Here is a 14,552-nt window from a genome sequence, read left to right as displayed (position 1 = left end):
TGCTCTTCATAAACGGGATCTCGTATGGAAGTTTCTCATTGAACACTGAGGTATAGTTATGCTGAACATCATCGTGGCAGGGTTTCGACAGCAGGCGTCATTTGTGCGTCGCTTTGAATTGTGTAGAACACATGACGGGTATAACCATCCTCGAACCGCGCGCTCAGGGATTATTTCCGGAAAGTCTGGATTAGATCCGGAAAGTTGGCGGAAAGAGTATTTCCGGAAGTCGATATCAGGCTCACAAAACTGTACTAGAATTCTTGTCAACCACGTGACTAGACTCTCGTCTGTAGTGATCGTACTCTGTGCATTACGTCAGGCGTTGTGGTCCTCTTCTTTTTCCGTTTCTTTATTTCAGTTATCTCCCTCCTTTTTCTTCTCCCACTTTCAAGTTGGTAAGTGGAGTATCCCATAAATTTCAGGAGACAATTGATAGCCCGCTTCTATTTCTCGCTGTGCGGTGTCTACGTTTGCAAGAACATGACGTCACTGTTGTCATAATTTTATACACGAATACACTAACTGGGTAAGAACGCGACAGGCTTCTGGTTTTTGCGAGGCATTGACTTATTGCTATATACCGCACGTGGGCGCGGGTGTTCGTTACCAAACAGTTTGCGAAGTCGCCGGTTTGATTTAACCGAATGCCACGCAGTGAAGCATTTTCTGGCCGCATACGTGATCGGCGAAGTGGCGAACGAAGAATACGTGAGGCCACTAAAGTTGCTTGCAGGCAACTTGCCTATCAATGCGCCTTTCTGACTTTTTTTTCTAACGCACCGTTCGCGGCACCTTTTATGGCGGTGTGGTCGGTCAAGCAGCGGAACCTGTGGCCCAACACTAAACTCCCGCGGAGTTTCCGCGTTTAGAACGGAACTTTGGTCATCAAACTCGAATGACGGAAATTAAAATTCGCGGTGCTGCGGCTCGACAAACTTTTCGGCGTCGAATGCGCGCGTCCCGGTCCTGAGGTGACCCCTGCGATTCGCCGCGTCTGCCTCCGAGAGTTCGCGCACGACCTCCCGAAATCAAGCTTTATTGCGCAGCCGAACGCCGGCTACCGTCGTAATGCGGTGGCGGCCGCGCTACGCCGACCTTTTTTATCCGTGCTGGAATGGGCCCGTGGCGTGAGCGGGCGACATAACACTCCGTCGGTAGCCGATGTCTCATTCGACAAAAGCGTGCAGGGCTGCAGACGCCAGCGCGAGCCAATCGGCAGTGCAGTTCGTACGGCTGCTCGCGCTAAGAAGCCGTTGCGCGACTGGTCGCGGTACGCGTGTGCTCGGCCGTCGCCCACGACGTGTGGGCCACCAGGGCGCCGACTAGTCATCGAACCGGCGGCGTAGGCGGCCGCCCCTGCGGCTTGACGAATGCGGCTTTCCGGGGCTGCTGAGCGCGAGCTAAAGCTTTATTAGTGGCTGCATTCGGATAAAGGCACGAGGAACATGCGTGTTCCGGACGCCAGCTGTCCAGATCTGGAGATGGAGAGCCCTTATCCAGGTCTCAAGGTTAATGTATTTTGGAGTATTTTACTTTCTTCCAACAAGAAACTTTATTTACATTTCTACAACCGTACTTTAACACTGCATAGCATTTTGGGATTTTAACTTCCATCTACTTTCAGAAGCTTGTGAGGAGACGGCGTACAATAGTTTTAGCCTAGTCTGCACAGCATCCTTGTGGCGGCATTTCAGTCGGACAGTGTGTTCTCGCGAAGAAGTTAGTGCTCATCAGTGGTTCGTAACCAAATGATTTGTGAATGCGGTCCTTAGTTCTATATGTATGCGATATGCGTTGTGAACTCGGTATCTGGTTCCACAAACGCTGCACGGTTTTAGTGACACGAAGAACAGCGGCCAATTCCGCCATTAGAACCGCGAGAGCAAGGCTCCCGAGACGGGGAGGCTCAAGGCGAGCGAGCTACCCGAACCAACGACGGCATATCCGCGCAAGAACCGCAGAGAGCAGCGCGTCCAAGCGGCCGCCGTGCCCTCATCCTCGGCGCGCTATCTCACTTTGTCCACCGCGTTCGTCTGCTTTCTCCTCCCGCGTTTTCTCTCTCTCTCCTCATTGGTCACCTAGCGTAGACTCTCGAACCCGGTGGCGCCCTCCCCCTGGTCGTATGCTCTCTCCCCGGGATGTCGTCTGCTTTCGTTATGGAGGGGGCCTGCCCGCTCTGTTTCCTATCTGCGGCGCGGGCAAGGGCGGCGGTGGCTTCGTCTCTTTTGCCTCTGATTGCTTGAAGCCCGCGGGGATTACTACACCCGGTCTACACAGTACCGTGCAGTGCTGCAGGAGATGTGGTGTGCTGGTGGCCGCCGACGCGCTCAAGAAGAAAATAGCCTACCGCCGAGTTTCCGTAGCGCTTATTTGCACCGCACAATTTGCGACAATTCGAAGGAGGTGTGATGTCCAAAGCACTTACAGTATCGCGGCGCTCCTCTCGAAACGCCTTTTGCTTGCCTTTTTCCGCAGCATACGTTGTACGCGGTCGCATATGTGGATACACCGCGGATGAGCGCGGTTCACCTGTATAAGTTCTCGCAACACTGCACGCTTTCTTATAGCAAGAAGGACGGACGTCGTTTCTGCTTTTGCACCGGCACCTCCCTGCTGCCGGCTTCTCCCATAGACCGGCGAGCGCGCGTGTATGTGTGTGTGTTTTGCGATGCGCGCTTGCGTTTGAAGAGGAGGTATTTCGTGCCCGCGGTGCATTCGGTTGGCGAGCAGGAGTGTGTATGTGTGTGGAGGTGAGGGGGGCGAGGGGTAAAAAGAAGTGCTTTCGTGTGTCCGTCCTGACGACTGACCTTCGCAATAAAGCAGTCCTGCCTATTGAGGAACCTGCTGGCAATTTCTGGTTTGGCCCGGGTATGGGGGGAGTCTTCAGTGGGGAAGAAGCCGGTTATGAGAAGGAGAAGCACGCACGATGGCGGTTCTTGATAGCCTGGTGATCTCCCTTGCCGAGGCTGCTACCGTCTTCCCTCTATCGATCGATAGCATCGACCGAATTCATCTTATTCAGTGATGTAGCAGTGAAGAAACGACGTCGTGTCTTTTTAACTTCCACGGACATACTGTCTGCGTACATTGGCCGATAAAATGTGTTTATTCCCTTCCACCCACCTTATTACTTGACATGTTTGGCGTTGACAAGACGTTACCATGGTCAGCGGGGGTCGGCATGTCGTGTTTGGCATTTCGGCTGGCTTGACTTATGCTTGCTTTTACCTGAATTTGTCAGCAATTACAAGTCGCAGGGCAAAGACCGTATGCGGATTGATGCATGGAAGTGTGTATACTCGCGGAAACTTTCTGTGGCAATGAAGGGAAAGCGAGCTAAAGCTGGAGTATAGCCCCATGTCGCTGGGCGACACCGCGTATAACAGCTCCTTCTGAGGAACGCGGCCGTGCATGTAGCGCCAGCGGTGTTCGCACGCTCCATGCGTTTATTGCGATGCCAATGAGGTGTATTGTGCTGTTCGCGCTCAGCAGCCAACCAGTCACCATCTTCGTAGTCACCAAAAACGCCAAGCGACTGCAAATCGGGGCAACCCACTGACTTTCAGTCCCATGATCCGACGAGCCGTCAAGCGCAGTCATTCGTGCCGAAGAGCCTGCAATTAAGACCCTGTCACTCTTTACATCTGGAAAAAACTGTCAGCGTTCAGAGGGGGGCGCAACTGAACTACATCAGTGCAGGCATTAAAAAACGAATGAAAATCTACTAGTTTATTTTGGCTAGCAATAGGCCCGTCCAAAGGAAAATTCTCGCTCGCGTGTTGTTAATTTTGAAGTGCTCTCTCGTGAATGTGGGTGATTGGTGCTATTCGGCGTCTGCCGTTGAATTGTTCTTGTCAGAACACACGCGTTTCGGGCCAGCGCACTGAGCAGCGCATCTCTCTGTTTCTCGCACAGCCGGAGCCCTCTCGGACCAGGCGGGTCCTGGCAGCATGTCGTTCGAGTCCCCGCGGTTCCCGGAGCCCCCGGACGAAGGCGGAGGCCTGGGCGACACCGCTAACGACGACGACGAAGACCCTCTAGCCTCGTCCGATTGCGGGGCCGACGTCGGGCCCGGTACGTCCAGTCCGGAGGAAGAAAAACTAAAAAAACAAAGACGACGTTGAGAGTACCAATAGTGAGAACTATACAGTTTAGCCTGTCCGTAAACATATAACACTATACCGGGTTACTGGAGCCATACAGTTAATAGAACCAACTTGGTAATCGGCAGTCGCAAGGGCGCTGCCATGTCGCTACGCTGTACAAGCGCGCAGGCGCAGGCCATGATATGCGATTCAGACGAGACTCGCAATGATCCCGAGCCTCCCTCGGTATGTTGGCACGATCTAGTTCAGGCGCCTTCAAGCGCACTCTTTCACGCACCGTCCATTGTACATTAAAAATTGTGTATATATAGCCATCAGATCTTCATAGAAATATTCTCGGGATGAACTTTTCTCATTGTTCATACTTACGAGCTACGTGCAAATGCTTTTTTTTTTTGTGCATCACATTTAGAAAATTTGCAACATTACAAAATTTGAAGGTAGCAGCGTGGCGGCGCCCTTGTGTTTGCCACTTTATTTTACCGGCGTTTCCTCTAGAGTTGATACATTGACCTGTAACTGGAGCCTTGAATGTCCGTAGGAGGAACGTTGGTAGCGACACCTTCTGACACTTTGTCCAACTACAACGCCGTTGAAGTGTTTCTTTTGTGTGTGTGTGTGTGTGTGTGTGTGTGTGTGTGTGTGTGTGTGTGTGTGTGTGTGTGTGTGTGTGTGTGTGTGTGTGTGTGTGTGTGTGTTACGTGAGGGTTCTCATCGAAGTAAAATCATAAAAGGACTGTATGTTAACGTTTATTTCGCTACCGAATCTTTCCACCAGAAATTAAGATATACTATGGTAGGTCACTGCAATGGCTGCTCTGTGTCCTCTCTAGTTAAACTATGCGCCTCAAGATGGCGCTACCAGCGTTGTTGCTGCCGTCCGTCCCTCTCTTGTAACCCAGCATTCCGCGAAGATATTACGCGGATAAGCCTAAACTCTCTACGGAACGAGCTCAAGTACCTGAAATATTCAGCAGATGCTGGAAACCTCTTACTGGGTGAGCTTGGTCTGCCATAACCGGACTGAGTTATTCGTTTGGGCAACCGTTTGGGTGGAGACGGGTGTGACTGATACTAGCGACTGGCCTGATGTAACAGCTAGGCCAGTCGCTAGTTAAGTTACTAACTAGTTAAATTGTGTGTTCTTTCTTTTTGTTCTTTGCATTATGCAGTGTAATTACTGGAGATATTTGTGGCTGGATACCATTCAGATTTTCATTTTTCTATTAAGCAGATTGTAATAATTGATTTAAAAAATCTTCTGTAACCAAGTATTAGCTTTACATTTAAATTATTTAGTGTGTATGCCTTAGTGTAGCAAGCTGTCTGTTAAGTGTCCATTTTCCTTTTTTACTCACCGTAGTGGTGTTGCGTATACCCATCCGAAATTTTTCTGCGGGGCTGTGAACTAGTCAAGGTGTCTTAATAAACTGCTTTTTTTTACAGTCCTTCGTTTTCTATCTTTGCAGAATGAAAAATAGACTTGATTTTATTAGATGTGATACTGATGTTACATTTCCCAGTTTCTTCTGCAAAGCCTGCGCTATTTTTTCCTGGAAAGACAAAGAATGTTTAAATTTGGAGGCTTTCGGAACCCTCAGCCATAATTCGTGCCGTGAAGGAGGGCGCGCAGCGCAATCCCCGAGCCATGCGCAACGCGTGTGCAGTGTGTGTGGATGCAGTCTCCCTGCGTGCTGACCCGTGCGTCACACGCCCCGTGCGCTGCAGGCTGCTTCCCGCGGCCCCCGGAGTTCGGCGTGCCGCCGCCCCCGTTGCCGCCGGGCCTGTGCTCGTCAGTGGCCTCCGGCCGACGCGCGGGCGCCTCTTCGTCCCCTGCCGACGAGCTGCAGTTCTGCGAGGTTCGGCCCGTGGGCGCCGAGCTGACCACACCCTCGGCCTTCCCCTCGCTGCCCGTGATCGCCGTCTGCTCCTCGGTCGTCCTCGTCGCCGTCCTCGTCGCTTCGTTCCTCCTCTGGAAGTGAGTATACACCCACGTGTGCACCACGTTCTCAGACGGCGTACGGCTGCGCCCTGAGGCAAAGGCGAATTTCGCGTCTCCCGTGCTCGTCGCGTGCGACAAGAAAGTAACGTGCTGGGCGGTGCATCCTTCTCGCTCGTTGGCCTGTTTCCGCAGGTCCCGCAACAACACGGCGGCCTCCTACAATCAAGTGTTGCGAAAGTGTGGTCTGTATACAGACCTGAAAGCTCATAACTTCCTTTTGTGACATCGCAGGTTTGAGAATGTTTTCGTGCAATCTTTTTGCATACGAAAAGTTGTGCTCTGGTCTCCGTCACTGTATGACCTGGCAGAGCTTTGCGTGTGCTGTGCCTGATGATAGATTAAAGAACTGCGCTTACACCACGGCTGCTTGAAGAAGGCGCTGAAACAAAGCGAGACGCCGCGCTATCGGGAAACCTGGAGAGAGAGAGAGAGAAACGCGCGCACTGCAGGCTGTCCGAGCTCGGCCTCCCAGGGTTTGCCAAGGTGTGCACGAGATGCTTTGCAATCTGCCGGGCGAAACTCTGAACCATTCATCAGACGTTCTTGCGGGACATCGTGCGCTGTTTGCGGGGCTCTTCGGGGGATATATATGTAGTAGGACGTGGATCATAGTTGGGGCTTGTTTGTTTCCCCGTCCGTCGGCGGTTCTGCATTTTCCCTTCCCCGCACACTGCGCGTGCGGCGCCCGCGTACGGGCGCCCTTCGGCTCTGGCGGCCGCAGCCGACGGCGTTGCCTGTCCCCCCTCGAATCGCCTGGTGAAGAAGACGTCGCTCCCGAATGTGGACATCCGTCATCACCGGCTCCGGCATCACTGTCGCGCTCAGGCAAGCCAGTGATTAGACCGTGCGGCGACGCCAAAATCAAGACCGAAAGCCGCGAACGAGGGCCTCGCGTGATCGGCCGCTCCCCCTGTGCGCGCTTGCCATACCTCCATGTACCTCGTGTTACGCCGTGAAGATTGCAGGCCACAGACGCCGAGGCAGGGAGAGGGTAGGTGCGTGGAGCAAATATAAGCTCTGGAGCTCTGGTTAGCAACGTTTGTCGCTCCGTGCAGACACATGCCGTGCGCCCTCAACGTACGTGTTTCACTTGCTACCCGGCCGAGTACAACTGGGCCGTGCAAAAGAGCATTCACGCTGAAACGACGCGTGTGAGTCGATGACTTGCGCAGGCTGCCGTGGCATTGGCAACACATTTCTTTCTTCCCTCCCTTTCGCTTTACCTCTTACAACCGCGTCACTTCCGCCGGCGGGGCTTTAAACTTCCGACGACGCGTGACCACGTGCCCTTGAACCGTAACATCCGCCGGCGAGCATCAAAGGTCGTCACGGAGTTGTGGCGCTTCGCATCCGGAGGTGTTTTCGCCACGACGTCGTGTGAGGCTGCATCGTGTTCGGGGATGGAGCACTTCTGGGGCTGTTGGCTGGTACGAATTGCAGCTTCAGAATGTACGCACTATAGCACGCTGAAGCCATTGCTTGCGGCAGGAAGGTGGGGAAGGATATGATCCAGGCTGAGGATTAGTCTGTCCCTTATTGTCCTCGGCAGTCGGGTGCATCCATGCGCTGGCATACAAAAAAAAATAATCAATAAAAGAAATATGGGGTTTTACGTGCCAAAACCACCTTCTGATTATGAGGCACGCCGTAGTAGAGGACTCCGCAAATTTTTACTATTTAGCGTTCTTTAACGTGCACCTAAATCTAAGTACACGGGCGTTTTCGCATATCGCCTCCATCGAAATGCGGCCGCCGTGGTCGGGATTCGATCCCGCGACCTCGTGCTCAGCAGCACAACACCACAGCATAGCCACTGAGCAACCACGGCGGGTGCGCTGGTATACAGACACCCACAACAGAGCATTCATGTGCAAGCACTAAATGCTGCTTATGACCATTAATGTGCAGTTTAACAAGTCGTCAATTTATCGTCAACTTAATGACAATGTACGGCACAGTCTGATTTATAGTGCATCGTAATGATTTGTATATAGCGCAATGAAACGAGTTACCAGAAAAAAGAAAAAGAAGATCCCACGTACTGTGGTAGTTATGCAGCATCCTATCTTATAAACCGAGAGTTTTTTTGTAAGGCGACGAGTTGTGTTGTTGAGGTGAGCGTTTGTGTGACGGCAGCAGCAAGACGAGCACGATGGTCGTATGCATGACGACAACGGCATCATTTCTACTCAGGCATTTCGACGCTATAGTTTACGACATGGAAGATTGTTGGGTTCGTTGTAGGTACTGGACGTGCGTGAGCGAGGAAAAGGGGATTGTGACGTCATTTGCGACCAATTGGTATGCATTCGTAGGTACCTATGTCATGTTAAAATGACGGTGGCATTTGTATCCCGGCGAATAAACGTTCAAACGTATTTGACCAAGGCCGATAGTGCGGTCGGTGTAGTGTCACGCAGCCCCTATGCAGCTGCAACTGCTTCGCCAAATTAATGGACAATGTGGGCCGGTCCGGAACGCTGTGCAGTCAGTAGCGCAGCCTGTCGAAGCGCTGGCAGTCGCAAGGGAAGAATGCGCGATACTGGCAGCTGGCGCTGGCGCAACGCGTTTCAAAGGACTACAGTCAGCTTTGGCACGGCAGAATTATGCGTGCAATAATAGCGGCTTAATCAATAGAGAGAGAGAAGGCGCAGGGAGGTTAACCGCAGAGGCTTAATCAATGAAGAAACGAAAAGATCGTGGCCTAAAAGCCTAAAAGTATTTGGATGCTGTGCTGGAACAGGAAAGTTTCGTTCACACCATCGATCGGAGCATTTGTTTTGTCGAAGAGGATCGCGAAACCAGGCGAGACAGGAAGCTGCCTCCCACAAAGCGAGGCGAATGTTTGGCACTAAAAGAGTCGTGCCTATTTCGTAGCATAAGTGTTTATAAGTAACGACTCTATCGTGTTTACTGAGATTGCTCAGATGTGCTAAAAGAAGTGAACGAATTTCTATGTCATTTCCAATTGCGACTCTGAAGAATGCTCGCCATTTGGCATTAATTAGTTGGAGGCGTGTTTATACGAGTACCACCCGACTTGATTTTTCCTCGGTGAAACTCTCACGACGTGTTGCCGGCCCATCGCCGAGCAACAAAGAAAGAGAGTCAGGCCAGCCCGCGCTATACGCCAGGCGCTTGCGAAGCAGCACCGCCGCTATCGCTCCCGCTTAACCACGGCGTATGCGCGCCTGAATCCGCGGTTGGAAGGCCGCACTCGCAGGCGGCACGATCGCCGGTCTCCGCGGTGGCGTTTCGCGAGGGCGCACAGCGCTCCTGGTGACGCAGGTGACGTCGGCAACGCGTCAAAACTTGGGGCCATCACTGCCGGTTGCGGTTTAGTATTTTCCAATATCGCATTCTTTTTCGCGTCATCTCAAAAGCTGGCCACAGTGCAGGAAAGCTGTTCTTTTGCCGTGACAGGTCGCGTGCTGGCTAAATGACGCTCTCAATACCGCGTGTGTTTTCCTTACCAGCCGAGTGTAATGGCTCCTTCGTCTGTCTCCTGTTAAGTCTATGCCGGGGTCTTTTGAGAGACTGCCGCGTTCAACTCGTCGTGAAAGCTATAGCGTTTCCTAAGCCATGCCGCAGGGCCTCTCGGTGTGCGCGTGGTGAAGGGAGAGACCACTCTGCGGCGATTGGCAGGGGAAATAAGAAGTCCCCGTACAAGCCTCGAGGTGGAGCACCGGGGACGCCTCCCAGCGCAGCAGCCTCCTCAGGCGGCAAGAGCGACCGTGCTCGCCAGGAGCCATCGTTCACGTGGACCGGCCTCTGAAGAATGGTCGGGCGGCCGATGTTTTTGGCAACACGGCACGCCAGAGGGCGGCGAGTAAGGCGTTGCCGCCGCCTTTTTCCCGAGACAAATCGTCAGAGGCCGCACGGAAAGGACCGCACATGCGCGGGCCGCGCCCGTTACTCTACACCGCACTAAAACGCTGCAGCGCCGAGGGGGCTCTGTGAAGTGTGGTGTGGCTGTCACCGGTGCGCAACGGAAAATAGCGCTCCCGTTTCAAAGATACTTCAACACCACAAGTTGGGTGCCAGTGGGCTGAGAGCCTCGACGTTAGCTGAATGAAGACTTCCTCGGGAAGCCCTTTCCGGCTTCAAGGTCTCCTCCGCCTTCTGTTCTGTCACTTATGCACGTGATCGTGTTGTTAGCTGGTTGGTAAATGACAATTGGAAGCCAGACATCCCAAACTAACCGGACAAGGAAGGGCAGACACACACACACACACACATTCTCTCTCATTAGTTCCTGCGTTGCTGTCGACCGTTGGGCTCGTGTACTGCACCATGTTAACCAAGCGGGACATGGCATGACAGCCGTGTGTCGTCTGCCCTTCTTGCGTGGTGTTCCTGTGCAGACTGCGCTGTTTTGAAGCCGACAAGCTGCGAGCTTGAGAAGCGGCCTCCCCGCTGCACATAGACACCTAAGCAAGAAAACCAAGCGTCTACGGTTGTGTGCTCTGCTGGCGAATTGATCACCCGGCGCCCAGCCCCGCACGAGGCTGCGCCGTTTTATGAAGCCGAGACGAGGGCGTCCGTTACAAAAGGGGGTCGCAGTATAGCGGAGACGGCGGAGACGCCGCATCTTGCACCTCCCGGCCGCCGCTTTTCCCTCGCCGTTTCTGTCCCGGGCGAGCGGTGCACACACGTGCGCGAGCGCTCGGCTCGCGATAATCTTGCCGCCGCCTGACTAGTTGCCGCCGCGCAACTTCGCAACTTTCCCAGCGCTGCAACGAGGCCTTCATTCATCACCGCGGACTCCCTGACAAATTGACTGGCGCGACTTTTAATCTTCTTTAAACCCGCGATTTTGTTGCCTCTGTGCAGTCGCGAATCTTTCTCGTTTCTTTCTTTTTCGCTCGTTTCGTCTTTTTTGTTCCTTTGCACCGTTTTTTTCCTTTGCGCCGCTGGTCCGGGCGGTCTCGTGATTACTTTCGAGCTTCGTTTTGCGCTGCTCGTCGTGTCTCATGGAGCGTCGCTTCGCTTCTTTCTGCAGTGAGTCGGTGGCGTGTCTTGCGAGGCCGTCGTTTTCAGCGTGAACCGCAGCATATTTGGCCACTGGCGGCGGTGTCCATTATTTAGGAGTATACCGGCGGGACCAGCTGCACTGTGTCCGCGGGCACCATTACTCACGAGGCCGTCTCTGTTAGCGTGACTATCAGTGCGAAGCGCTGCGTGTTCTCTGCGGCGCAAGGACACGCGCCAAGTGTGCGTGCGCCGCACTTAGTGGCGTGCGGGCCTCGCGAAGGCCGGCACAGCTCGCGCGCGCACGCACGCACCAGCCGCGCAAGGCGCCCCTCGTGGCCGGGTGCCGCACTAGGCGACGTGGTCGCCGTCGAAGTACGGCCCGCTGCCGCGGAGTGCGCACGCCTCCTCGATGGCTGTCACGCCCCGAGCCCGACGAGCCGTGTTGGCGTCGAACCCGAGGAGTAAATCCGCAAACCTGGAACAGCACGTAGTAAAACACGGTTTACACCCGCCGTGGTTGCAGCTCAGGGTGTCTACCAACCGGGAAAACCGGGAATTCTCAGGGATTTCGAGTAGTCTGGAAAAAGTCAGGGAAAGCTCGGGGAATTTGGGCCTCTATCAGGGAAAATTAGCGGCAATTTTATTGAAAAGGTCGAAAGTCGCGGTAATCCTGGATCGAGTAACAGACAGGAATCGTAATGAATTGTCTTACGGCCCTGTCGTCGGCAGGAGGAGTTGCTAGTGTACAGTCAACGAGCGACTTTCCGGATCCCCGATAACTTGGACGGCTTCGCGGCACTGCCACGTACCCCATAGAGTCAACGTATAAAAACGTATGAAATTTCCGACGCAAGAACTCTTCGCCGTCCGAATTTCCGGACGTTTTGCCGTGACCGCAGGTCCGAAGCGGCAATAATCAATGGCACCACCACTGCCGTTTTGATTACTTCGCCACCTCGAACCGGCACTCTCGTACGTAGATCAGCTGGCAGCCGTTGCCACCACTGCGGCAACGCTAGGCCTAGCTGCTTCGACGTTCGCTATGAAGCTTCTTGCCGTTGGGTGCCGAGTTTTTTATTGAAAGAATTAGCTGCTGTCAGCAATGGCACGGACTCCGCCTTTGTGGTCCTCGCGATTGGTTTAGAAACTTGGAAAACACGGTGCGTTGCATAATGCTGGTTCCTGAAAGTCAGCTTCGCCTCCTACAGAAGTGTTACTTGGTGAAGGTTACGCAAAAGTATTGCAGTGAAGCATAACAAGCGTGGGAAGGGGCCACGGAACACAGTATGTATTCCTTAATTGTACACGCGGGCACCCGGTATTTTCTGTCACAGTACGAGCACCGATATGCCTAATATGTGTACCGACAGGCCTTTAGAGCGTTTTCGAACGTGCCTGTGGTGGTTTGAGCCCCTAAAGGCAGTAAATGACACGGATTTATTTTTTTCCAACTGGCCGATCTTTCGGACGTTTTCGCGGCCCCTAGGGAGTTCGAAAAATCGGTCGTGGACTGTGCAACTGACCAAGATGCTTCAAATGGTCCTTGGGGCAAACGAGTGGCGGAAGGCGGACAAGAACATAAATGGCCTACGCATTGAGGAATAAACGGGAATGGAAGCTTGCTGCCGCCGTTTTGAAGGAGCATGAACTCAAAAAATAAAGTTTTGGCTGATGCCGAGATGCAGGTGTCCCTCATCCAAACCAAAATAAACTCTTTAAAGCAGTGAAACACAACACTCGGGCGTCGTGCGCGGGCTGAGAGTATGTCAGGGCAGTTGAGGTTGACTTACGAGCTGTTGAGAAAGAATCTCGATTGTGACAGAGTTGGGGCCTCATCCCACTGAGGTTGCTATCAGTTGATAGAAATAGCTCATATTCGAAAATATTTGTTTCTATATGCATCTCCTTTTTATTCGTATTTGATAATGCCCGACCCCATTCGCAATTTTTTTTTTCGAAGACACTTTATTTGCTGTGCATTTTACTAACCCATGCCTTCTATTCTCTTTTTGAATAACATAAACACTGCTCCTTAGTATTCAGGTTGGATTAAGTCACATTTTTATTTTTTTCATGTGCTTGCTAGAGAGTGACAGCATCAGGCGATATGGTTTCAGTCCGTCTTAACATAAAACATAGTTCTGCATCACTCCGGGAAATTTGCAATGGCACTCAGGGAAAACCTGGGAAACTCAGGGAATTTGGAAATGTCATCTTGGTAGACACCCTGTAGCTAAGTGGCTGTGGTGTTGGGCAGCTAAGCACGAGGTCGCAGGATCGAATCCCGGCCACGGCTGCCGCATTTAAATGAAGGCGAAATGCGAAAGCACCCGCGTGCTTAGATTTAGGTGCACGGTCCAAATTAATGTGGAGTCCCCGTGCACGTATACGGCATGCCTCATAATCAGATCGTGGTTTTGGCACGTAAAGCCCAATAACGTAATTAAACTCGGTTTGGTTATATCGTCATCATCGTCAGCAGCCTCTGTCCACTGCCCCCCAGGACGAAGGGCTCTCCCAGCGATCTGCGGCGAGTCCGTGTCACGCGCGCGCCCACGAACGCCTTTTGAGTCATTCGTCTTCACCCGAAGATATATGTGCACTCGTTGTCGCGCCCTTCCGCTTTAACGAAGCTTTTGGCAAAGGCGATCTTCCTTGCCGGCTGAACGGAGTGCACGAGAGAGAGACTCAACCAAAATTGCAGTTCGTCTCAAGTTTACCGTTGCTTGTAAATGTAATAATTTTGGTTCCAGAACTAGCTGTTTGCCTTCCGTTTAGCCTCCTCGCCTTTCGCATCCCATTTACCTCACTCTCATAACGGAACAGTTTAAGCACTTCTTGATTACGTTTACGCTTCCCTGTGCTCTCGACCCAGGGCAGCCCTCGGTTGTAGTACACGCAGGCGCCGTCCTTCTCTTGTTCACCGTGAGGTGCACTGCGCGCGTGCCGTGTCTGTGTTCCGCCGTGCTTCCCACCTGCTCGCGATGTGGTCGCGCACCAAAGGTGACGGCGACGACAGCGCGAGTCGGCAGCCGTGCCACGCCGCGGGTAAGCGCGATGTAGCCACCGTGGCTGTTGGCATCGCCATGAGTTTATAGTGACTTCGCTTGTTTAGAGAAAATGCGAATATTTCACAGAACATTTTGTATTAGTTTTTTTTTTTTTTTTTAAATTGTAGCAGAACTAGGTAGAGAAGCTTTAGTCGTGATTAAAGGCGAAAATTTTTACCTCTGCATAGTGCCCCCTGTATGTGACCCTTCTTTACCTTTACGGCGGCCCATTCAAGGTCGTGACAATATACAGGAACACTGCGTAACTGCACCCTTCTAGTCCGTCTATGCCATGGTCTAGCATTTTTCAAATGCTACCCTTATTGGAATCGCCAACAGTCCGCTTTGTGATTCAAGAGGGGGGAACTTTAGGCCAGTTGGCCCGACATGTTTAAAGAGGAAAAGAACCGTCACTTC

The 14,552-nt window shown here is 52.7% G+C and overlaps 1 protein-coding gene across 2 annotated transcripts in view; it reads left to right on the top strand.

Moving 5' to 3' along the window:
• The window catches only part of pxb (putative Hedgehog signaling attenuator pxb), a 275,823-nt gene that overhangs the window by 148,852 nt on the left and 112,419 nt on the right, over window positions 1-14,552 (top strand). For both annotated transcript variants that reach the window (XM_050192941.3, XM_055078283.2), the window contains exons 2-3: window positions 3,919-4,077; window positions 5,838-6,087. In XM_050192941.3, the coding sequence (XP_050048898.2) occupies window positions 3,954-4,077; window positions 5,838-6,087 (374 nt within the window). In that variant the 5' untranslated portion in view covers window positions 3,919-3,953. The remainder of the gene's footprint in view (window positions 1-3,918; window positions 4,078-5,837; window positions 6,088-14,552) is intronic.

This window comes from Dermacentor andersoni, chromosome 10, assembly GCF_023375885.2.
Source record: "Dermacentor andersoni chromosome 10, qqDerAnde1_hic_scaffold, whole genome shotgun sequence".
Lineage (NCBI taxonomy): Eukaryota > Metazoa > Arthropoda > Arachnida > Ixodida > Ixodidae > Dermacentor > Dermacentor andersoni.
This window is presented reverse-complemented; position numbering and strand designations above follow the sequence as displayed.